Source organism: Heloderma suspectum, chromosome 1 (genome assembly GCF_057233095.1).
Source record: "Heloderma suspectum isolate Gila_16-S chromosome 1, 16-S_ref, whole genome shotgun sequence".
NCBI classification, from domain to species: Eukaryota; Metazoa; Chordata; class Lepidosauria; order Squamata; family Helodermatidae; genus Heloderma; species Heloderma suspectum.
This window is the reverse complement of record NC_139458.1, coordinates 338,513,215-338,538,746: the sequence shown is the minus strand read 5'-3', so window position 1 is coordinate 338,538,746 and position 25,532 is coordinate 338,513,215. Positions and strand designations below refer to the sequence as shown.

Genomic DNA, 25,532 nt, shown 5'->3' with positions numbered 1-25,532 from the left:
TACCAATGTTCCTTTTCACTGTGAGAAGAGGGGTGGAGGTTTGTTTGTTGTTGTTGTTTTGCCAACCCGTCCCTATCTTACAGGCCTTAAGGGAGTTTTTTAAAATATGGCTATCTTCCTCATAGGTTTGGTGCAGGGATGGGCAAAAAACTTCTGGCCCTCCAGATATTTTGCCCTACAACTCCCATTGTGCCTCACCATTGCCTATGCTGGCTAGGGCTGATGGGAATTGTAGGCCAAGGCATCTGGAGGGCCGCAAGTTTACCACCCCCTGGTGGTTCAGCTTTGTTTCCCCCCCCCCCCCGTGAGCACTTCTCCATTGCTTTTCTCTAATAACAGATTTAAGAATTCAACATTTCTACCTGTAGCTGAACAAGTGAGTAACCTATGAACTTTGGAAGCTGCCTTATACTGGAACCAGATGGTTGGTCTGTCAAGCTCAGTATTATCTACTGCACTTGACAATAGCTCTTGATGGCCTTGGGCTGGGGTCTTTCCCAGCCCTGAGATCCTTTTAACTGGCAATATATGACGGAAACCGGAGCCTTCTGTATGTGCACTACCACTGAACTATTGCTCTTCACTGACTGTATGTTGGTTTGGTATCGTCAATAGAGTATTAGAGTGGGGAGATCAGAGTTCAGAACTGCTTGGCTATAAATCCCACTGTGAAATGGGCAAGTAACTATCTCTCAGTCTAACTTTACCTCATCATTTATTTATTTATTAAATTTATTAATCGCCCATCTGACTGGTCACCCAGCCACTCTGGGTGATGTACAACCCACCATAAAACAATTTAAAACAATAAAATTTTACCATAAACATTTTTTTTTAAAATACCCTAACCCACCCCAAATGCCTGCCTGAACAACCACGTTTTTAATGCACGACGGAAGCTCATTAAAGAGGGGGCATGACGGAGTTCCCTAGGGAGGGAGTTCCACAGAGTGGGGGCCACCACAGAAAAGGCCCTCTCCCTCGTCCCCACCAGTCTAGCTGTCCTGGCTGATGGGACAGAGAGAAGGCCATCTGAGGCTGATCTTGTTAAGCGGCCTGTCTGGTGTTGCTGGAGGCGCTCCTTAAGACAGGCTGGGCCGGAACCATATAGGGTTTTAAAGGTCAAAACCAACACCTTGAATTTGGCCCGGAAAACAACTGGTAACCAGTGCAACTCCTTCAGCACTGGAGTGATGTGATCTCGCCGGCGGCTGCCTTTAATCAGGCGAGCCGCCGCGTTCTGTACCAGCTGCAGTTTCCGAACCGTCTTCAAGGGTAACCCCACGTAGAGCGCATTACAGTAGTCTAAACGAGAGGAGACCAGGGCATGTACTACCGATGGGAGCAGATGGTCGGGAAGGAAGGGGCGCAGCCGCCGTATCAGATGGAGTTGATACAGCGCTGTCCGGCTCACAGCTGACACCTGAGCCTCCATGGACAGCTGGGAGTCCAAAATGTCCCCCAGGCTGCGGACCTGGTCTTTCAAGGGTAGCTGTACCCCATTCAACACCAGGTCAACATCCCCCAGCCTCCTCTTGTCTCCCACCAAAAGTACCTCCGTCTTGTCAGGGTTCAGCTTCAGCTTATTCCTCCCCATCCAGCCACTCACCGTCTCCAGACATTTGGACAGGGATTCTACGGCCAACCTTGGTGAAGATTTGAATGAGAGGTAGAGCTGCGTGTCATCCGCATATTGATGACACTGCACCCCAAACCTCCTGATGATAGCCCCCAGCGGCTTCACATAGATGTTAAATAGCATTGGGGAGAGGATGGAACCCTGTGGCACCCCACAAGTAAGTGGCCACGGGTCCGAAACCTCCTCTCCCAGTGCTACCCTCTGGTACCTGCCGGAGAGGAAGGACCGGAACCACCGCAATACAGTGTTTCCAATGCCCAACCCCTCCAGGCGGTCCAGGAGGATACCGTGGTCAACGGTATCAAAAGCCGCTGAGCGGTCGAGGAGAACAAGGAAGGAGCATTCACCCCTATCCAGAGCCCTCCTCATATCATCCACCAAGGCCGTTTCTGTCCCATGCCCAGGCCTGAAGCCCGACTGAAATGGGTCTAGATAATCAGTTTCTTCCAAGTGTGCCTTCAACTGCACCGCCACCACCCGCTCAATCACCTTGCCCAAAAATGGCAGATTTGAGACTGGGCGAATGTTGTTCAGAACTTGAGGATCCAAGGAGGGCTTCTTTAAGAGCGGTCTTATCACTGCCTCCTTGAGGGCTGATGGCATCACTCCCTCCTCAAGGGAGGCGTTCACCACCGCCTTGATCCCCTCACCCAGTCTCTCTCTGCAGCTCATAATGAGCCAAGATGGGCAAGGATCAAGTAAGCAGGTGGTCGGCCTTATAGATGAAAGCACCTTGTCCACTTCATCAGGAGGAAGAAGCTGGAACCGATCCCACAAAACCGGTTTGCCACAGGCCGCCTCTTGCTCACTAACTGTATCCACAGTGTGCAGAGTAACACACCTAATCTGATCAATTTTATCTGCAAAGTGCCTTGCCAAAGCCTCACAGGAGGCCTTAGAATGCTCCAGTGGTTCCGGAGCCAGAGGACCAACCAGGCTCCAGACCACTTGGAACAGCCTCCTGGGGCAGCACTCTGCAGACGCGATGGAGGCAGCATAATATTCCTTTTTTGCTGCCTTCACCGCCACGTGATAGGCTGAAGATACAGCTCTAGCCCGTGTCTGATCGTCTTTGGAGCGAGATTTCCGCCACCGGCGCTCTAGCCGTCTCACCTCCTGTTTCAGAGCTCGCAACTGCGGATTGAACCATGGTGCAGTCCGAGCCCTGTTCAGGGGGAGAGGGCGTTTCGGAGCCACCCGATCTAATGCCCCAGTGATTGCGGCATTCCAGCCACCCACCAGGGTCTCGACCGAGTGGCCGTTGGCATGCCCCAGAGAATCCCCAAGCGCGTTCAGGAATCCATTTGGATCCATAAGACGCCTGGGGCGGACCATTTTAATGGGTCCTCCACCCCTGCGGAGGGGTTGTAGAACCGAGAAGTCCAACGTCACCAGATAGTGATCTGACCATGACAAGGGGGTGGTGGATATCCCCCGACTTCCAGATCACTCCCCGCTTTATCATGAGGATAAAATGGAATAAGCACATGTATGCAGCCCTGAACTGCTTAGGGGAATGACAGGATACAAATGTGATTGCATAAATTATCTAAATAGCCATATTATCTTACTTTATAATCACAAAAGTATCTGCAGTGTAATCTACCACAAAGCAGTGTTATCTTAGTTCTGTTGATATATAGGACTAAACATTGCAAGTAATGTATTGTTTTTCTTGGGAAAGTACGCTGTTAAAGCTTGCTTCTAGAAAAGACTCACACCTGCATCTTCTATAAATAAATGTTTTTGTGTATCACTCACTAGCTGGCAATGCATTCTGCAAGTAGGAACACACTGGAAATCTAATTAGGATCCAGAGGGGTTGGATTTATACTTAGCTGCATGAACGTGCTCAGCCATATTCTGCAAAGACCGTTCTGACTTGTGTTGTTCTTTCACACAACTTGCTAGTATAGTGAGCAAAAAGTCTGCAGTCTTCCTGGGACAAAGTCCTCTGAGAACGTCTTCTGCACAGCCTCCATTGACATGAATGGAAGCTGTGCATGGAATAGTTGCCTGTCTGATCTGCTGCGCTCACTACCGCCTCATCCCTGACAACAGCATTGGCTCTGGTCATGGCAATAGCTGTACAAACAGGACTGACTCCGGAGGTTCCTGTTATCCACTGAGATATAACTTCTTCCCTTTCTGTAGTACAAAGTACTTGCCTTTCATCTTCAGCAAGAGGGTGAGGCTATGGAAAGAGGGTGGTGGTGGTGGTATTACATTGGAACAGGAACCAGCTTTGTTAACTGCTGTGTCCAGATTGGTGCTATTCTGGGGACCTACATACTTGCTCTCACTCTCCTCCTCACCTGCTGAATGCAGATCTTTCACTCATGCTCACTCACACACTCCGCTCATAGACCTGGAGATGAGGGGGCATTGCACCTAGGTAACTGCCCCGAACTTTAGTTTCCAGTTCCTTTGCTGCTGGCCCTTCAGGGGCATATATAGAAATGGCAGGGGTGGGGGCAGGAAGAGAATCACAATGAGTCCTTCCCTGTCATCTGCACTCGCCACAGATTTTTCCTCTTTACGCCCCTTTTTCAGATTTGGCCATTAGCCCCATATCTTTACCACCACTTAATAAAAAATGGCTTTTGTTGCACTTTCATTTTCACACAGAAACAGTTGCATCAATAACACTTTATTTTAAAATTGCACTTCAAAGGTAGTATCCAGTGTTAGTCCTACATAGAGTAGACCTGTTGAAATGAATGGGACTTAAGTTAGTGATGACTAACTTAAGTCTCATTCATTTCAACAGGTCTACCCTATGTAGGGCTAACATTGGATACTACCCAAAGTATTACAACAAATCTACCACAAATGAGGCCATCTGTAATAACTGAGCAGGTTAGATAGAGTTAAAGCAAGGTGATTTTAGTCACTGATTTCAATCAAGTTTCCCATTTTAAGAAGAATCAAGTATTCCCTGAACACTGGTGCAAATCTGACCACTAAACCATAGTCATTTACAACTAAAGAGAGGATTATTTACACTGTTTCATCCTTACAAGCAGGCTTTGCATATCTCTGCCTCACTGTATATATTTTCCACGTTTTCCTTTTTATCTCTAGGCGGAATGTCTTTAAAATATTCCCATATAGGGTCTTATTACCAGCACCCATGACAGTTAGAGGTTAACAGCACAATCCTATGCATCTCTCCTCCTAATTATGTTCCATTGAGTTCAGTGGGGCTTACTCCCAAGTAAGTGGGTATAGGATTGCAGCCTCGGTATAAAAATACAGGAAGTTGCACACTGGACAATTTTGTTTTCTCCTTTTCTATCTAGTGTTGTTCCTTTTTTGCTTCACTGTGTCTTGACACAGCCTTGCCCTCACAAAAAATAAAGTAGTTATCAAAAATGAAATGCCCATAACTGATAGATTGAAGCAAGGTTTGATAGTTACTGTACTGAAAAAAATAGAATGCATTTTTTTAACTCCAATTTTTTTGGATTTCTTTAAAGCATCAATTTTCATCCACCCTGCTAAATTGTTTTTTGCTTGTCTTAACCAAGCACCTTCCTTGCTTGGCCTAACTCCACCACCAAATAAGCACAGAACAACAACCTTAGGTAGGTTGTCTTTGCACGTGTGTCTTTAGTCAGAGAAACTGAAAGCCCAGAACTTTGAAAAAGCAAGAGTTGTAGTTAGGGTGGACAGAGCCATTTTCATGAAATGAAATACAAATGAATGCCCATTTTGGATTGGTAGGTAATTTCATTTATAGGAGACTCGTAAGTGGAGATTTCGCATGTTTATGGTGAGATTTAATTGTAACTTATTTTTACACTAGAGTGAAGTTTAGTATTTCAGTTATGTTTTTTAAAAAATAAAAAATCTGATTTAAAATTTTAAACATCCAATTTCTAAAAATGTTTTTAAAAATCATCAGTTTTTATCTACACTGTAACTCAGTGAAGATATGAAATCTGGCTAGTGTGAAAGCATTTTTTGATAGCACAAAACTTGATAACTGTTTCTTATACGATTAGGCTTTGAAATTGCATATACTGGATGTTTTAGAAGACATTAACGTGGCAACATGGCTTTCCTAATTGTTGTTTCGTTCTAGAATGTGGAAAATCGAGGCCCAGGCTACATCAGCCATGAAAGTTTTCCCTCATCCTTCATTTGTCTACAGTGCTAAATACCATCCAGTAGCTGAGTATATCATAGTGACAGGATGTTATGACTCTGTGATTAGAGTATGGAATGCAAAAGTGAAAGAAATTCATGGGCAGCTTCTACAAGAGTTTGATGGTCACAGAAGTTTCATCAATACATTGTGTTTTGATGCAGAAGGTAAGTTGTATGTAAAGCATTTCACACTGTGTGTAACCATTTATCTCAATTCATCCTTGCAATAACTGAGGTGTGGTGTTACATTTCATAAATGGTGGGTGAGAGACAGCCTTGATGGTCTTGCTGCTGTTTGCAACTCCATCTACTGAAAGATACCTTATAATTAAATAATATATATAATATAAAATGGACTGAGTGTTTCAGCAACCAGTGGAACATGATTGAGAGCCAGTGTGGTGTAGTGGTTAGAGTGTTGGACTGGGATTCAGGAGACCTGGGTCCTACATCTCGCTCAGCAGTATCACTGAGTGACATTGGGCCAGTCACTGACTCTCAGCCCAACCTACCACATAGGGTTTTTGTTAGGATACAGTGGAGAGGAGGAGGATCATGTACACCACCTTGGGCTCCTTGAGGAAAGGTGGGATGTAAATGTAACAAATACATGAGTAGTAGTAGATGTGAAAAGAAACTGGGTATCTTTGTTGATCACATGCTGAACATGTGCCAGTAGGGTGATGCAGCAGTTTAAAACGTTAATGTAATCTTAGCTGGCATTAACAGAAGCATAGCATCCAGTTCATGAGAAATAATAGTTCCATTCTATTCTGTGCTGGTTAGAATGCATCTGGACTACTGTGTCCAGTTCTAGGTGCCACATGTGGAGATTGACAAAATGAAATATGTCCAGACAAGGGCATCCAAGATGGTGAGAGGTCTGGAAACTAGGTCCTGTGAAGAACAGTTGAAAGAACTTGGTATGTTTAGACTGGAGCAGAGAAGACTAAGGGGAAATAGGATAGCAGTCTTCAAATATCTGAAATGCTGTTATGCAGAAGATGGAGTAGACTTGTTTTCTGTTGCTCCAGAGGGAAGGATTAGAATGAATGGGTCAAAACTGCAGGGAAGCAGATTTCGGCTAAAGATTAGGAATTTTCCTGACGGTAAGGGTGGTTTGACAGTGGAACATACTGTCTCAGGAAGTGGTGGGCTCTCTTTCTCTGGAGATACTTAAGCAGAGACTGGATGGCTGTCAGGGATGTAGTTCAGCCTTCCCCAACCTGGTGCCCTCCAGATGTTTTGGACTACAGCTCCCAGAATTCCAGACCATACGAGCTGGAGCTGATGGAAATTAAAGTCCAAAACATCTGGAGGGCACCAGGTTGGGGAAAGCTGCAGTAGTTACATCCTGCATTATAGATCCTGCACTGAGCACAGGGTTGGCCAAGATGACCTCTAAGGACTCTTCCAGCATTATGAATCTAGACCATGTGTATTTTGGCCCTAAAACCATGAGGCTGATGGTTGTTTCATGTTTTATATGGTAGTTGTGTGTGCCATGGATTTTTTCCCTTTTCCCAGTCATCATGGTGTTTTCCTTGTGTCTGAGAGTTAATACTTTAAAGTTTATTGTAGGAGACACTAGTACCAACACACTGTGATATAAAGTGTGGAGCGGGCCTTCGTAAGTGCACTTGGAGAACGTAGGGCAAGAAGAAGAGAAGCTTGAGTTAATCTTGGAGGGAATTGGACATAAATCTCCACATGAATGGAGAAAGGGCATTTGGAGAAAAAGAAGATGTAGAAGGAGGAAGGGATTTGATTAGATAATCTTTTCAAAAACATTTCTGTCCTACAGTTATTTGAATGTCAAAATTTCATCACCTTAAGTGAACAAACTATTATCTTCTAGGATTTCATATGTTTTCTGGAGACAGCACAGGGCTAATAATTGTCTGGAATACTTTTGTTAAAGAAAATTCTCACTCACCAATCCAACACTGGGGCATTGATAAGGTATATAAATATGTTTTTAACTTTTATGAAGGCAACATGTATTTAAGACATGCATTTTAATTAAAATATATTTAGATTTAGTAGGCTTGTAGTTGTATGCAGAAATGCTTTAAACTTACTTTCTATCAATAGTAGTTTACTACTACATAGATTGTCTGTTGGGAGTAACATGGCTTGTTCAGCAAACAAACAACCCACGAGGGCTTATTCTCAGGGTGGCTTAATGTGAAGAGTGAACTTGCTAAGAATTTTTGAGGCTGCTTAGTTTAGATAAAAGTTGATTAAGTGGGGAGGGGCACATTGTAGGGGTTCATAAAATTATGCATGGTGTGGAGAAAATGCATAAGGAGACATTTTTTTGTCCCTCTCTCATAATACAGTGTCATCCAGTGAAGCTAAGTGGTGGAACAGACAAAAGAGGTACTTCACACAGCCCATAGATAAAATATGATAAGGCTATCAATGGCTACTAGTCACAATGGCAATATGCTACCTCTAGTATCAAAAGCAGCATGATTCCGCATACCTGTTGCTGGGGAATAACAGCAGGAGAGGGCCATTGTACTCATGTCCTACAAGAAGCTTGTGGGCTTCTTGTAGGATGCTAGACTAGATAGGCCTTTCATCTGATCCAGGAGAGCTTCTCTTATGTCCTTATGAGTGTACTGTATTGCATCCATGTTTTTACTAGCTCTATCTTTTTGAAGGAAATAAGAGATGATGATATTAAAGGGACAGCAATCAATCATTTGGAGGTGCATCCAAATGGAAGACGTTTATTGATCCATGCCAAAGACAGTACTGTGAGAATTATGGATCTCCGAATGTAAGTATCTAAAAGCGACTTACCTTGACATTCAGTACCTTTTTTAAAAAGCGTTAAATTACTAATTAGCTACAGTTCTTTATTGTTACACACTTAAAAATAACCTAAACTTCCATATCATTCCTGGAAGTGGTAGGAGCACATTTTGGATCTCCAGAATACTCCTTCAGGAGATTATGAAGCAGAATTAATCTAGAAGCTTCATCCAAGGGAGAAGGAGATCAACTTGGCCTTGTAAGCTGGTAGGCATCACTCTGGCCCCTTCTGACCCTGAGCCAAGTGTTTTTATATTTCAAGCAGCGAAAGCATTTTCAAGCAGCAAAAGCATTCCCATTGCCCATTTTAGTTGGGGAGTGGGAAAGTTTTCCTCAGGAGAAAAATCCTTTTGCGAGTCTTCGGGGTAGTTTTTCAAGACCAAATCACAAGAAATTCTAAACACGCTCACAAGGCATCATGACTGCCCTAAAGGTGTCAGAAGGTAGTGATCCGTTAGCAGTTCAGTCTTCTTCCCCAGTCCTTCCAGTAGATAAGGATTTTCTCAAGAACCTTAATGACAAAAGGACAGAGTCTCTTCAGTTCAAATGTGTTCCTGTAACTTCATAGCCTCAGCCACTAACTGTGCTCAGGCTGTTTTTCTGTGAATGGAATACCAGGCACCTTTGGCTTCCTCAGAATCTTAGGTCTTCAGAGTCAGCTTATGTAAGACCTCCTTGCACACTCATCCCAGGTCACGCAGCTTGGGCAGTTTCCTATAGATGAAAACTATAGCTTAGAGTTTGGGAGGTGGATCCAAGCTCCAAATCCGGACTGGCAGGCTCTACCATTACATCTGTTCTACTGTTTTGTTTCCCTCTTTAGCTATACATAATTTTTGGTTCTAGGGGCAGAATCCAATGGGGAACTTATGCCTCCATTGATTCTCTTGTGCCCCGCTGATTCTGTTGCCGGAGCGGTGGGTCCCGCTGATTCCACTGTGCGAGCAGGATCCACCACTTGCACAATAGTGATTTAGCGCTTCCCAGAGGAAGCCCTGAAATGAGTAGAAATGCTCGTTTCTCGATTGGGACAGAACAGCGGAGTTTCCTTATGTGAGCTCCACTGACCTGCCCCATTCCAGAAATGAGCATTTTCACTCGTTTCTGGTTGCCCCAGAACTGCTGAATATTCCTTCCACAAGCAGTGGATCCTGCTTGCAGGCAGGAATTAGTGGAGCTTAAGGGAATTGGTGGAAGCTTCTAGATTTACTATGCTTCAATCTTGTGGCTCTGAAGATTATTCCAAAGGTCTGAGAATGCTCTCTTACCACATCCAGAAAACTTACTTTACAGTAAAATTCAGCTGGTAACTTAACTTTGGATATTACATTCATATACTTAAGAAACTCTCAAAAAGTTTTTTAAAATTAGGTAGGTAGGTAGATAGATATAAATATATACACACTCAAAGCTGTAGCTATAGTCAGAAAACTTTTTTTTTCTTTTTAGCTTGGCCACAAAGAAATATATAGGTGCTACAAACTATCGAGAAAAAATTCGCAGTACCTTAACACCATGTGGGACATTCCTTTTTTCTGGAAGTGAAGATGGTGTAGCATATGTCTGGAATCCAGAAACAGGTATACGAGTTCATTATTTTTAACTATTGGGAAAATTAGTCATTTCTTCATTTACATCTTGTTGAGCTCATTTTTTAAAAGGGCTTTTCAAATAACTTTGGTGCACAATTAAAAAGGTAGGATCTTTTAATTTAATTTATTTGTGTTCAGGGGTTTGCATATTTTAAAGAACTGAAACTTACATCCCAGTAACATTCTTTTTCTGTCTTCACCTTTTTGATAGGGATCATTTCCTTTTTTTAACAAAATCCTCAGCCTTATACCTAGTTCAAATGCAAGTATATCTAAACACATGCCAGGTGAAGAAGTTACAGCAGAATGGATTTTAATCCTGAATCATTTTTAGTGGTGACATAAGAGCAAAGGAAAGATGGTGGGAGCAAGTGCAGATGCAGACCTCCATCCATTTCTGCTTCTAGACAGTAGGTTAGAAAATGGTAGGATTACTGGAGCTAATGATATTTGTGGTTTCATTGTTGTTAGTAGTGTGGTTCTGTTTAGTCAGAATCATGGTAAGTGGAAAAATCCTGTAGACTCCATGTACAAGTCCTAATAAATTTCAGAAATATTAAGCAGCTCACTGAGCAAAGCTTAATCTAAATTCCCAGAGAGTCATAATCATATTAGCTACTTCATCTGGATAAAAGCTTTGAAAATTAAGCACAGACATACCAGTGTAGAGCACCATGTGTACTGTGATGTACACATGAAACCCCTGTATATGCTGGGTTCCTGTCAAGGCTGAACTTGTAGGTAGCTGAAGCCAGTAAAGACTAGGCCCAGCAGGAATGTAGTGAGCATTGCTACATGGAATCCCAGAAACAGTTTGCCAGAGGGTCAAAGGATCACACAGTAAGGCTAGTGCAAAACAATTCACTGCCCAGGATCAAAGATGAGAGATCCTTCTCAGCAGGCTAAAATCAGAATGCAGGAGGATAGACATATGGGATGGAACATGGATATGCTAGGAACCAAATTTAGCAAAAGGCTTGAAAGCCGGATAAGGGTCTTATCCCAAGCTCTTGCCCAGGGCCAAGCTCTTGCCCAGGGCCAAGCTCTTGCCCAGGCAAAGAGCCAGGTCTGATGTGGAAGAATTTGTAGCTAGGCCAAATGAGGGAGGACCAGTAAGCTTCCTGAGTTTGGAGCCATGTTGGAGTCTGTGGAGTAGAGTACTGCTGGCTCTTTACCCTCCATTTTGCAACCAGCAATAGCTCACCTCTAGGGGTGCAAGTGTGCAAAAGCAAATGTTTGGGGTTCAAGTCCAGCTGACATTTTATGTAGGGGATAGCTCTGGATGTATATCACCTTGAATTCACATTTCTGTCCCCCCTTTGAAGTGAACAAGGGAAAACCCTTGTCTGTGTGCTCACGCAAAAATTGACTGGAGTGTCAGAATTGTAGAGCTATATCTTGAGGAATCTTGAGACAAACTAGTCAAGCTTCTTACATGGAGTCAGAAATGTATTTTCTAAAATCCTATGTTTATGTAATTAATGAAGGATAGCATATATTCTTGTTATGAACAAATGTAAAAGCTGTGTTGGCTCTTGCAATATTTGAAGTCTGTGGTATCTATACTAAATCTAGACTGTGTAATTCCTCCATAATGAAACCATCGTGGTTCTCCTCAGAATTACTTGGCTTCCTTCAAGGAGTTAAAAAAATCAGTAATTTTCAGAATATTCCAGAGTGGAGGGAAGAATCTAAATCCGCTACTTCCAGAACCCTGCCAGCTCTGTCCAACCAGAGTGGGAGGGGGGAAGGGGGGTTGATTCCCCCTGCCTGCAGATCTTCACTTATAAAATTTCCTTTCCCTTGAAAGATGGGGGGTGGGGGAGATTGTGCCAGTTCACACATAATAGGCTTGCACGATCCTCACAGTCCTCCTTCCCTCACCCCTATGTGTGCAGCACAATTTCTGTGTTTACTTCCTGGTTCTTAGGAAAGGAAAGGTTCCTCCTGTGCAAGCACCGAGTCATTGCTGACTCCTAGAAGGATGCCGCTTTTGCTGGCGTTTTCATGGCAGACTGTAGCGGGGTGGTTTGCCATTGCTTTCCCCACTCGTGACTACCTTTCCCCCAGCAACCTAGGTACTCATTTTACCGACCTTGGAAGGATGGAAGTCTGAGTCGACCTGAGCCGGCTACCTGGGACCCATCGAACTCAGGTCGTCGGGAGAGTTTCAGTTGCAATACTGCCACCGACCACTCTGCGCCATAATTTACTGTTTTGTCTGAATTGGACAACTATGGTCTGCTTAAACCCAAGTTTTGATCTGGTCTCAACCAGCACTGCACATTTTAAAGCTTACAATCCTACTTTAAGTGTTCTCATTCCTTCTTTTTATAGACTTGGTTCATGCAGTTGGGCTGTATTTCTGTATGTACTTACCTAGGATTAAGTCCCACTGAACTAAGTAGGGCTTACTTCTGAATAGACATGCCCAGGATTGTGCTGTTTAACAACTAACTATAGCTGTTTCTTGGTTAAACATGTGCCTGTGATCCCATTGGGGGAAATGTTAATGAACTATTGCTATACAGGTAGAAATCCATTAGCAATTTCCAAGATTGTAGCAGTACTTTTCAATTGCTGTGACCGCAGGAATTGCTTCAACTTCCTCTGCATACTGCCTTGTTTAGACTAATATATTCCCACATAATTGCAGGAATGCAGCTGCATTAATGCCTGGGAACTCTCTTTGAATCAGAAAGCTCCTTCCTCTCTCACCAACTTCTGCCACTTTAAAACTCTCCATTGGTATCAATAAAATTTGCAAGTAGATCAGTAGTGACTTCCTTAACATTGTTTTGGGTTTTGCTGTTTGGGAAAGTGGGTAAGCAATTTGCATATTATTGTAGCATGTATTGTAGTTTTGAAAAAGCATAGTGGGTTAAGTTTAGAGTAACTGGCAATAAATTGTAGGGATAATTTTGTATGCTCATTATTTCCTGAATTATGTTATTAAAGGGAGTAAGCTTTAACCAGAAGTGTAGAAATTAAAGGTGAGTTAAATTGAGGAATAATACAATGTTAATATTTCAGTGAGCATTTACTCGAGCAATGTATGTATCAAAGAGATGATATTAATGTTTGGAGCTAAAGCACATACTTTAATGAAACAGACATCAAAAGGGGGAAGCAATAGAAAGGCACGTTAATTGAAAAATTGAAACAGAATACTAATAAATATTCAGATATCCCAGACTTTGCAGAATAAACCCAGGTGGTTGAATTCCTATCAATTTGACAGTGAAACAGGGACACCTAAAAATAAGGCTGTTGTTTCTACATATTTTAGAGCCCCGTTAGAGCCCCGTTTGAACTGAACACCTTTTTTGGTCCAATCATTGTGTTAAATATCCCAAGAAAAGTAATAAAACATTTAAAGGGGTGGGGGCGGGATGAATGGCAAACATTTCCATATTTTATGAAAAAATGGAATGATATGTATGTTTCATGACTAGAACGCCTTTATTTTGTCTCCTTTGGATTGATTTTAGCACTTTTCAAGTGCTAGTTAAATTTTCAGTAAAGATTGGTATTTAGGTTTTGTTTTCTTATTTCATTTGATGTATTTAATTAAATGGGGTATCCTTTACATTCTTTTACGTAGAACCCATCTTTGTCTAATTTTGGCCAGTCTCTTCTCAGCCCCCTGCACCACAGCCCACCCTGTCTCAGGAGAGGCTTTTGGGGGTGGGGGGTGAGGAAGTGGAGGGGTGGAAATGTTCTCTTCTGCCAACCCCCTTCCATGAGCGCTGCTTAAAATCTAAGCCACAGAATGGACTTTATTAAAAAGTATACAGCAAATCCATTTTATAGCAAAACACTGTCGAACTATAAGGTGCACAAATGCAATGATTGAGGTAAGAGTGATCAGCTTACTGATTTCATAAAGCAAACTGTCCTGCTTTTTTCCTCTCCCACCCAGCTCCCAGGTTCCCATGCATAGATACAGGCCTTCAAAATCAAAGCACCAGGGTTTTAAAGTTTTAATTTTTGTGAACCGCCCAGAGAGCTTCGGCTATTGGGTGGTGTAGAAATGAAATAAATAAATAAAATAATAGATATGCAGGGGCATATACTTTTATAAATTAAAAGAAAAAGAAATGTGTAAAAAAAACCCATCCAGGCAAGGAGTTTCTGGGCTTATGGAATATGTGGTATCACTTGAGGTGGAGGTTGGGGGAGCAGTGGGGAAGTAAGAGGGGAATTGGCCTGTTCAAGCCCGTAACTACATATACAAAGTGTCCTGGAGGAAGGGGGATTTCAGTTAGGCCCTAACTTTAGGGAAATGCATGAGGATAAAAAAGTCAACTTCCAGCACCATACTGGTATCTTTTAGCAGGAAGGAAAGAAAACACGACACTTTTTCCCTTTTTCACTCTCCAGAACTACTCTCACTATATAGCAAGAAAACTACTGGGATTCAAATCCTCCAGCTAGCTCCAGTCTGAACCCTTTGCAGCATGGATGGACAACTCTGGCAATAGTAATAAAGGAAGAGAGAAAAGCCAGTTTGCTGCTGAAATTCGGTGGCAAACAGCTACGAAGGCTTTCTAGGGACAAATTTAGCTGGCTTTCAAGCTAAATTTGTCCTTAGTAAGCTCCTGTAGTCCTCTGCTGATGACTTTTGGTGCCAACCTGCCAATTTCCCCACCCCCCTGATTTTTTGAAAGCAGTGGGGGCCTCACTGGGGTGCTGCATTTGGCCTCCAGGCTGCATGTTGCCCACCCCTGCTTTAGAGCTATATCGCCTTTTAGACCTCAGGGAGTGGGTGTCCTTCCCTCCCCCTCGATTCCTGATTCAGGGTTTCTATCCAGGCTGGTTGGACCTCCTCACGGAAGAGCTTGGCTGGGAAAATATTGGCTTGCAATATTTTGTTGCAAGTCCTTATGCTACTCTTGTATCTTCTTAATGTGCCATAGACTTTGGGGCTGATGCATATGAACCTTTGAAACTGCCTTAACACTGCATCAGGCTATTGGTATATGTAGCCTGGTACTGTCTACTCTGTTGGCCAGAAGCTCTCTCGAGGCCATACATTTTCCCAGGCTTCCCATCTTAGTGCTTTTTTTTTAACCTGGAGATACAAGGACTGAACTGTTCTTATGTACTGGTATAGGCCTTCCACAATGTCTTTCTTAATATAGTTGAAATGTATGCCAACAAATAATGTGTTTCACTTAATTAATGTAAAATATTTCTATAAGCTGTATAAAAATCATTATAACTACAGATGAGCAGCCTTATTTTGTGAAATAAGAATATTTTTCACCCTCTACAAAAAGAAGAGAGGAACAACTAGACACCTTAAGATTAGGATGTTTGTCTATACTTCTCAAATGGCAAGTTTGAGACTGTTCTTTGGTCATGAGATCCATTTGAGTGGGCTGCCCACAAACTGCCCATACTACAGAAGAAAGGTATGACTGTTTAAACAACGTGCTTTCTATCACTCATTTCTTTTGTAGGTGATCAAGTAGCCATGTATTCTGATCTTTCTTTCACATCTCCACTTCGTGATGTTGCCTTTCATCCACATGAACATATGGTGTCGTTCTGTGCCTTTGGTCAAAACCAACCAATACTTGTGTACATTTACGATTACAAAGGTATTTTACATGTGTGTCTGTCTGTGCATATATCCAGCCTTCAACAATTACATTCGTCGTGTTAAGTGTGGTGCTGCTCTTTGGTAAGTGGGATGAGCGACAAGCCTTCCTCCCAACTTCGAAACTGCAGGGGTGGGCAGGATCATCGCAACAGCTTTGCTGTGATCCCTGTCTCCTCCCCAGCTCCAGGACTGGGAGAAAGACTAGAGGTGGAGGTTGGCATGGTGATGCAGGGCCAAACCAGCAAGCCCCCACCCTTTCCTGCTCTGGGGCAAAGAAAGAGTAGCAGGAGCTTCTTGGGCGGGGGGGTGGTCTGAGGCCCACCACCCAGCATCCACTAAATCCCACATGCTCCGACCTCCCTTTCCCACAGGATATTGAGGCTGGGGGATACTCCCTCAGCTGCTGCTCCATGGTTGTGCTCAGAGCCCCACTGCCAAGCATTTGTAGTCCATACCCTCCCCATTTCTTTTCCCTGCAGGAAAGTGTAGTGGGGAGGAGGAGACGTTTTCAGCCATTGCTCAGCAGAGGAGCCAGAGTCACTTAGCTGAGCATCAACAAAAGCCAGAATGCCCCCCCACACACACGCCTTTCCAGCAAGAAAGGTGGGTGTGGGGCTTCCTTTGCTGTTGCAAGGAGATGCTTTCTTCTATCAGGCTGGCAGAAGAGAGGAGACTGATGACAACTTCGCTTAGCTAGCGAGGCCAGCCCCAAATTGTAGACCCTTCTTTATATTGATATAAAATGTATCCATAGTTATTCTTTGGGAGCAGTTGGGGTGTTTTTAGGAAGATAACTATATAACCCACCCTTTTCCTGCAGATGTCTTCTTTTGACATGATGCAGACCTTTCCTTTTCGCTGCCCCTTGACATTTTCACTCAACTACAGCTGAGATTTTGACCATTACAGTTGCAGAAGACTAAAGTAACTTGAAATTGTGAGATTCCACTTGAGATCAAGAGCAGCCTTGAAGTTGAAAGAAACAGTCCTGTGATAAGAGGACTTGATGGGGGTTGGACTCGATGGCCTTGTAGGCCCCTTCCAACCCTACTATTCTATGAAGAGGAAATGGACCTTTGGTTAGTGGAATCTGGCAGCCAGCCTTATGTGTGTAGTTTACGAAGTAGAACCTAATAGGCTCTTCACAAGGGTCTTGCCAGAAGCATTTTCTCTCACCTGCTCTGCTTTAGTCTTCTTGGCAAGACTAGGCCTGCAATCACTGCAAGCTGCATGTACCTGCAATCACTGCAAGCTGCATGAACGCATGGAGTGTGTTGCCTTGTCAATTGTTTCAGAAATAAAACTTTTAAAAAATTGTATGGACAGCCCAGATCAGTTTAATGTCAGTAAAACATCAGAGCAGTTTTAGCTGATGCTAGTAAGAGCAGATAAAGGAGGTGATTGTATCCTTCCCAACAGCCCCTAGTGGTAGAGGAGGGTTATTGGAATGAAAACACATTTCTTAAGAAGTGTATTAATACAATTTAAGTGTATTAAGACCAGATTGCTAAACATGGGTCAGTACATTGCCATGAATTTGGGGTGTTCATTCAGACTTGTACCTCAAGGTGATCCCATACCTATGTGTGTTGCAGTCATAGGTGTTTGTGGTTCCAACATGGGAAGGCAGTCTGTATTGTCATATGAACGGTGGTTTCTGAGCCACATCGTTCCTGCATGAAGAAAACTTTTTTGATTTTGTTTTCGTACTCACCTGCTATTTGAAGTACTTATTGGGATGTGAAAAGAAGCTATTTGCCTCTAATGCACACCAGAGTTAGAGGTTGAAAATATCCATTTCCTGATTTAAATTAACCAAGTTGTTTTGTTATGTCTAAACTCCAAACTGAGTGTAGTTTAAACTGTGGTTTATTGAAACAAACCAGGATCAGAAACCACAGTTTGAACCGAAGTTCAAGAACCAGAGTTTACTCTTATTGACATATTATAGTTAGGTTAAACCTGGAAGCAGATGCTTTTGATCTCATTGCAGCTGAGGGATGAGTTCATGAACCTAAAGTTTGTTTGCATATCACTAAACAATGATTTATCATTGACCCAGTTTGCACGTGGCACAGGCTGGCAGCATTTTGCATATATAACATCCAGTTGGCCCGATTGGAGGTTGCTCCATGACATCCAAACCTGGACACCATTGGTGGGTTAAACAACCCACAGTTAACCCCTGGTTTGTTCTTAAGTTAACGTTGGGTTGTTTAACCCACAGTTAACCCATAGTGTCTGGGTTCGGAAGTCACAGAGCTGCTTATGCAAAATGGTGCTGGTGCGCACCACGGCAAATTGTGAGTTACTTCATCCATGGTTTGCCACTGTTAAATGCGAACAGCCCCAATGTATCTGAACCAGGCCTGGGTCTCTTGGTTTGCATGGGAGAAGCTGGTTAAAATTATAGAAGTGAGACTGGATAAGAAGCTTCTGGGGACCAGCTTGTGCCACCATGATGCCAGTGATCTATGCCTAATCTATGTGGATTGAAATTTAATTGATGATGAATATGCTCTGTTTTTCTACCATATCTATGGTCCATTTTTTGGTGTCCTCTTCTTCTTGTGTTATGGAATTCAGCAAGCTTTTATGAATGGATCAACTTAATGTTGTTCAAATGTTTTTCCTCTGCAGTTGCCAAGCAGGAAGCTGAATTTGTAAAAGATTTGAGTGGATTACATTTATCCACATCATCCAGAGGTCCACAGATTCTTAGCAATTCTGCTGATATTTCTGCACAGAAAGATTCAGTAATGTCTCCTGCTGACCAGTTTGCAAGTGTTGCAAGGGTATCTATGAGGATGCAGAAAGTCAAACAAAAACTGGATTCTGTTGGGGTATGGTTAAATTTATTTACTGTTTATCACTAACTGCTCATCTTGAGCAGAGCAGGGCTGGAGGAGAGGGATTTGAATTTGTTGCTCAGGTGCCTAAATGTCTTGGCACCTTGGGGAGTGATACTCCATGTATGGAATTTTTCTGCTGTTTGAGGGTGTCCTGCTTTGAGTGCCATCTTCATGCTGTATTAGAATCACCACAGCTTGTGGTGTTATATAGCTCTCAATCTGTGGAGCTTCATCAAAGAAATGTGCTAGTGGCACTTTCTGGCTTCCCCTGGGAAGTGAAACCTTTTCTATTCTGATAAGCATCCATTTATTTTGACTGTACTATTGGTTTATTATTCTGACTGCGTGCTTCTCTTTTATTGTTAGTGAGGACATAGACTCTTGCCTACAGATGTTCATGCCACAATAAATATATTAGTCTGTAAGGACTCTCCTCGTAGTTTGGGGGTTTATCACTATTAAGGAGCATATAATTCTGTTCTATTCTTTTGTATTTATGTACATTAATAAGAGGTTATAACCTATGCCAACTTCATGATATCCTACAAAAATAATATCTAAAATAGATCTTCCTTGATACTTTATCATGCAGATGTAAAGGAAACTAATGTTTATAGAGAGCCTGTAGGCAGCTGGCATATCTGGATATATTATCTACGTTTCTGTAACCATTCCATCCCAAAAAGCCAGTAAATTTCAGTATCTTCTAATCTCATTTTATCCTTGCAGCAACCCTCATTTGCAGCAAAATAGAATAGGCTGAGAGAAAGTAAGATTAGATGAATTCATGGATGATAAGGCTATCAATAGCTACTAGTAATGATGATGCTAGATATTACCTCCAAGATCAGGTATGAGGCAGGAGAGGACTAATGCCCTTGTGTATGGGTTGGCTACTGTGGAGGAACAGGATGCTCAACTAGATATAGGCTGATCTAGGAAGGATCTCCTTATGTTCTTACAAGTTGTCCAGCACCACCTGGTGAGCTCCATGGTTGAGCAGACTCATTTCTAAAATGCCATGGCTCAATTGCCAGACTAAATGTAATGAATGTATGTATACATTTAATAAATGTAAGCAAGACTAGTCATAGCATAAACTGATATCTCAGTTTCTGCTGCTCTAGTGTTGAAACAGCAACTATAACTCTGTTCTGCTCTAATCAGCATCTGCCTCTGAAGAATTTTATAGTAGGGATGGGCATCCTCCAGTCCACAGGCCTAATCTGGCACTTGGAAGTTCCCCATCCAGCCCCCAGAGCCTGCTTGGATTCCTTTAGCAGGTAGAATTTTCTTTCCCCCAGAGGAATCTGTGATCACAGTGGGGATTCCCCTGTGCCACTCCCCCTCTTAATATGGAAGGACAAGTGATGCACAGGACAAATCTCCACTGTTCTTCTTTGTAGTCTCTATGTATCACACATATGGGCTCTGCGCCTGCACTGACCCTCAATTCAGGAAGCTTCTAAAGTTGAGGAATTTTGGCGGGGACCACTCCCCCACTGGTCAAGTCCTCATGTCCCTAGCAGGTTCCTGCTTATTCCCTCAGTTCTCTTTTGACTGCCATTGCGTGTGCCTTGTTACAGAGCTTCTCTCGTGTTCAGTCTACCTGAAAGGGTTTTTTTTCTCAAAAGCTGAGGTTTTATTTGAACTTTATCTTTTTCTATCATGTTTTCTAGCTTATCTTATAATTTATTTTATTTCCTTTTTTGTGTGTGTGAATTTCGCAACCGCACTCATGGGTGTTTGGCCCTCAGGACCCCATTTCGAAAGTGCACCCATTGCAAGGCAGAATTGCTGCCTTCTAAGGGGCACTCTCTCTTCTTGTTCCGCCTCAGAAGGGGGCATGTAGTTGAGGCTTGCCCTGATTGTAAAGTCTTCTCAAAGCAAATGAGAAAAAATGGACCCCATCGACTAAAAGCTGCACTTTTGGAAGAAGCGCTGGAATTGGTTGAGGAGCCGAACAGTACAGCAGACATGCCAAACATGCCCTCACACAATCCACTTGCTACCCAAGAGCTTGTTCCAGTGTTAGGGTCATCATCCCCTCAGCATTGTACTCTGCTGAGAACACAACATCCTCCCCCACTGGGCAAATATTTGACTCTTATATTGGCAAAAAGCCTAACAAAAAAGGCTAAAGTCTCCAAGCAGGCCAGTCTTCTTCTTCAGAATCAAAAAAAAAAAAAAAAGAAAAGAAAAAGACTTTGAAAAAGTCACATGATTTTGCTCAGGATCGAGCATTGGGCCAAGCTAGGCTTTATCAAGGCCCCGAGTTCTGCCCAGGGAGCTGAGTCTCCTTAACCCGAGGCTTAACCCTAACCCTCACATTCACCAAAAATATCTCCCCAGTCACATGCTATACTCAGAGGCAGTAGGCAAGCCATCCTGGTGGCCCACTCAGTCTGTTTGGTCAAGCTAGGCTTTACTGAGGCCCTGGTTTCTTCCTGGCAAGCCATGTCTCTCCAACGCTAACCTGAGTTTTAACCCTAACCCTCACTGTGGCATTCCTGCTCTAGGGTTATGCCTTTTCCAGCTTCCACCTGTTGAAACTGAAAAACCCTCAGGACATCTGTTTCTGCTTTGGTCATTTGTCCTCATTGACACACAATGCTTCAGACCTTTTATTCTGGATCAAGGAGACACCCAGTATGATTAATTTGTTTCTTCTACACAGTACAAAGAGAAGTAACAAGGAGATGGTTTTTTATCAGGTAGCGTAATAAAGCAAACCGACATGTGGGCTTTTGTATTTATACGAATAAAAAATATTAAACACAAAGAGTTATATATACTATTATTAATAAATCCTTGCTTGGTTCTAACCTACCTACCTACTCTACCCCTTCTAAATCCTATTCTCCAAACCCCACTTACTAGATGTACACTTACTAGATGTACCTTCAATCCCTAATCCCTGTCTGACCATTTAACTGTCAGTTCACCTATCTTTAAACCTCAGAATACTCTCACTCACAAGCCCCTCACACCTTTCTCTCACTCTCTAACATTCTATTAACCCTAACTTACCTGAATCATATATTACACTCACATACAACTGAAACATCCCTCATCCACACGCTATACTCAGAAAGTAGGTAAGCCGACCTGGTGGCCTACTCAGTTTGACTGGCCAAGTAGGCTTTACAGAGGCCCCAGTTCCTGCCCAGGGAGCTGGGTCTCCACAACCCTAACCTGAGGCTTAACCCTGACTCTTACATGTAACTGAAACATTACTGTCATCCACACACTATACTCAAAAGACAGTAGGCAAGCCATCCTGGTGGGCCACTCAGTGTGTCCGGCCATACTTGGCTTTACCGAAGCCCGGTTCCTGCCCAGTAAGCCAGGTCTCCCTAACCTGAGACTTAACCCTAACCGTCACGTGCAACTGAAATTTTCCCCCATCTACACACTATACTCAAAGACATTAGGCGAGCCATTCTGGTGGCCCACTCCATATTCTCGGAATGTACCTGTCTGCTTACCACCTTGCTTGGCACAACATCACATCAGACATCTGGGTCCTTGCTGTAGTCTGGAGGAGCTACCAAATTGAGTTCAGTGCCCTCCCTCCATTTGGTACCGTGCTCCATCCCAGGTCCTCCACCTCGAAGTTCAAATGCTCCTCAAGAAGAGAGCAATAGAGCCTGGCCCATATGCTCAACTTCAGGATGGTTTTTACTCGGTTTTACTTCACAGTACCAAAGAAGGATGGAAGGCTTCAGCTGATTATGGATTTATGGGAACTGAGCCAGCACATCTCTCCCAGGAAGTTCTGCATGGTCTCCCTCTCCTCTCCTGAGGAGATTGGCTTGCCTCTATCGACCTCAAGGGCGTATATTTTCATATCACCATAGAGGAGTCACATGAACGCTATCGCCATTTTACCATCCATACTGATGCCTACCAGTTCCAGGTGCTACCCTTCATTCTTGCCACCACACCAAGAGTATTCACCAAGTGCATGGCTGTGGTCTGCTCCCACCTGCGACTGCAAGGCATAGAGGTATACCCATACGTAGTCGAATGGTTGTTGGCGGCGTCGACAGAAAACCAACTTCTCCAGTCGATAGAGGTGATCTGCAGCCTCCTTCAGGCATTTGGACTCTATATCAACACAGAGAAATCTCATCTACCAACGCAAAGGAGCCAATTCATAGGGGCATTGTTGGATTCCCAACTGAGCCATGCCTTCCTACCCAACACCAGGGTAAAGGTTCTGACTTCTCTGGCAACAGAGCTGCTAATGAACAGATCCACCACAGCACTGAAAGTTCAGCACCTTCTGGGTTTTATAGCTGCGACAATGGCTGTCATTCATTATGCTCAGTTGCATATGAGGCCTCTCAAAAACTGGTTCATACACAACTTCAGTACTGATTGGGACACTTGCTGGACTGGACTCTGTCTACCCCCAGACGTCAAAGATTCTCCAAGGGTGATCAACACCAAGCAGTCTATCCCAGGGCATGCCTATGGATGCATTTTTCTCTGGATGGGGGGCTCACTGTCTGGGCCTTACAGTTCACAGAAGATGGGCAGCCAGCGAAGCCACACAACACATCAACCTCCTGGAGCTAAGGGCAGTGGGCAAGGCTCTTCATGCATTCGAATTGAACCTGCTAGACAGACTGATCCAGGTTTCTTTAGACAACATGTCTGTCGTCGCATATTTGAACAAACGGGGGTACCAGATCTCTCCCACTGATCACCCTTATGCTTCAGATCTTTGATTGGTATATACCCCGTCAAATTGGACTTGTGACTATACATGTGGCTGGTGTTGACAATGTGGTGGCTCACCAACCGGACCATGTTGACCTCCCACGAGTGGGAGCTGGACAAAACTGTTCAAGCAGTCTCTTCCAGTGATGGAGGATGCCAGAAATCAACCTCTTCACCACACCGGAGAATGCAGTGTGCACAACACTCTGTAGCACAGCAGACCAAGGCCAGGGATCGACAGGCAGTGCCTTTGTATTTCAGTGGAGAGGGCAACTGTTCTACCTGTTCCCCCCTTTCCACTGATAACCAAGGTCTTCGCAAAGATTGGGAGAGAGGGCACTGAATGCATCCTCATAACGCCATGGTGGCCTCGCCAGATTTGGTTTGCCCCTCTACTCAAGATTGCACAGGGTTGGTACTGACAGCACCTATCTCATCCATATCTTTTCATGAGAGAGAAGGGCTGAATCCAGCACCCAGGTCTAACAACTCTCCACATCAGCATGGACAATTGGTTGACGGGGCAACTTGGGTCCCATCAGGGATACAGAGGATTCTCGACACTGCACACAAGCCTTCTATGCAGCACTCCTATTTGAGAAAATGGACTTCGTCCTCTTCCTTTGCCCACATTCAAGGGTTTGATCCAGTGCAGTGCTCCTTTCACCAAGTTGTGCAATTTTTACTTTCTCTGTTTGAAAGGAGGCTCAAACTGTTGTCTCCTTGAGTCTACCTGTCTGCTGTTTCAGCATTCCACCCTCCTGTTGAGGGATTTTCCATTTTTTGCATCTGACAGCAAAATGATTCCTAAAAGATATAAGGAACTTGGCACCACCACTCCATTCTACAGTACTGAGCTGGAGCTTTTTGGTAGTGTATATGGTACTGTCCTCTAAACCCTTTGAGCCATTAGCAGCTACAGACTTTCACCTCCTTTCTTGGATGGTGGCATTCTTGGTGGCCATTACACTTGCACACCGTGTGAACTCTGTACGCTCAGAGTAGACCAACCATATTTCCATATTTTCTTTTTCATCCAGATAAAGTGGTGCTCACGCTTGATCCTGCTTTTCTCCCTAAAGTTGTGTCGGACTTTCATTTGAATTAGGACATTGTTTTGCCTGCTTTCTTTGCCTCGCCTTCTACTCCGTAGGAGTTGACCGTGTATACAGTCAACTTTCGTTGTACCCTGGACTTTTACAAGTCGAGGACTAAACACTTTCAGCTGTCACCCCATCTTTCTGTCTGCTGTGGTGGCAAGCCAAAGGCCAGTCTCTCTCGACTCAGTGGTACATGACATGGGTCATAAAGACTATTGAACTATGATATCACCTGGCTGGACTCAAACTGTCTGCCCCAGCTCACTATAGAGCTCACTATAGTCGTGTGGTATTCGACGGGGGGTTGCCATCCCTGAACTGTGCCGTGCTTCAACTTGGTTGACACCATCTACCTTTATTAGGCATTACAGACTAGATGTTCAGGCTAGAGCTGACTGTGCTTTTGGTTGTGCTATCCTCTCTTCTGTGTTGTAGGGCAGTGACCCATCACCATTGTAAGTTAGCTTGCTTCTTACCCATGTGCGTGATGCATAAAGACCACGAAGAAAGACAGGTTGCTACCTGCAACTGTAGTTCTTCAAGAGGTCATCTGTGCATTCACACAACCTATCCACATCCCCTCTTCAGTGTTGTATTCGAGTTGGATGTGGGTACCAAAGGTATTGGTTTTTTTAAAAAATTCTCTCTGTTACAAGGCCACAATGTCAATCTCGAGGAACTAAGGGAATAAGCGGGAACGTTCAGTGCAGATAAAGACAAAATTCTTGGGGGCAGGATGATGTCCACAGGTGTGGCCATGCCCACTGATAGCAGTGGATCTGCCTATGCCGATTGACATCTGGTGTGTGGAGGGCTGGGTGCGGGGAGCAATTTGGGCCCCCACCCAAAATATGTTCCCCACCCCTGGCTTACAGTTTCCGACTCTCTGAATTTATGTTGTGCTCTTAAACCTACACTTTAAAATACTTAGTAGTAGCAGCAGAAGTTCTCAGTGCTGGTCCCACTAGTTTGCCTATGCCAAACAAATGTGATAATTCTAATGGTACAAACCCTGCCATCTTTAGCCTCCACCTTCCC

General features: G+C 43.6%; 1 protein-coding gene across 10 annotated transcripts in view; it reads left to right on the top strand.

Annotated features, from left to right (window-relative positions):
* The window catches only part of AHI1 (Abelson helper integration site 1), a 129,457-nt gene that overhangs the window by 29,059 nt on the left and 74,866 nt on the right, over positions 1 to 25,532 (top strand). For all 10 annotated transcript variants that reach the window (XR_014786698.1, XM_084827604.1, XM_084827601.1 and 7 more), the window contains exons 13-18: positions 5,727 to 5,956; positions 7,650 to 7,753; positions 8,461 to 8,579; positions 10,064 to 10,194; positions 15,672 to 15,812; positions 18,455 to 18,657. Coding sequence is in view for 9 of the 10 variants with exons in the window: in XM_084827604.1 (XP_084683730.1) it covers positions 5,727 to 5,956; positions 7,650 to 7,753; positions 8,461 to 8,579; positions 10,064 to 10,194; positions 15,672 to 15,812; positions 18,455 to 18,657 (928 nt within the window). In the remaining variant the exon portion in view is untranslated. The remainder of the gene's footprint in view (positions 1 to 5,726; positions 5,957 to 7,649; positions 7,754 to 8,460; positions 8,580 to 10,063; positions 10,195 to 15,671; positions 15,813 to 18,454; positions 18,658 to 25,532) is intronic.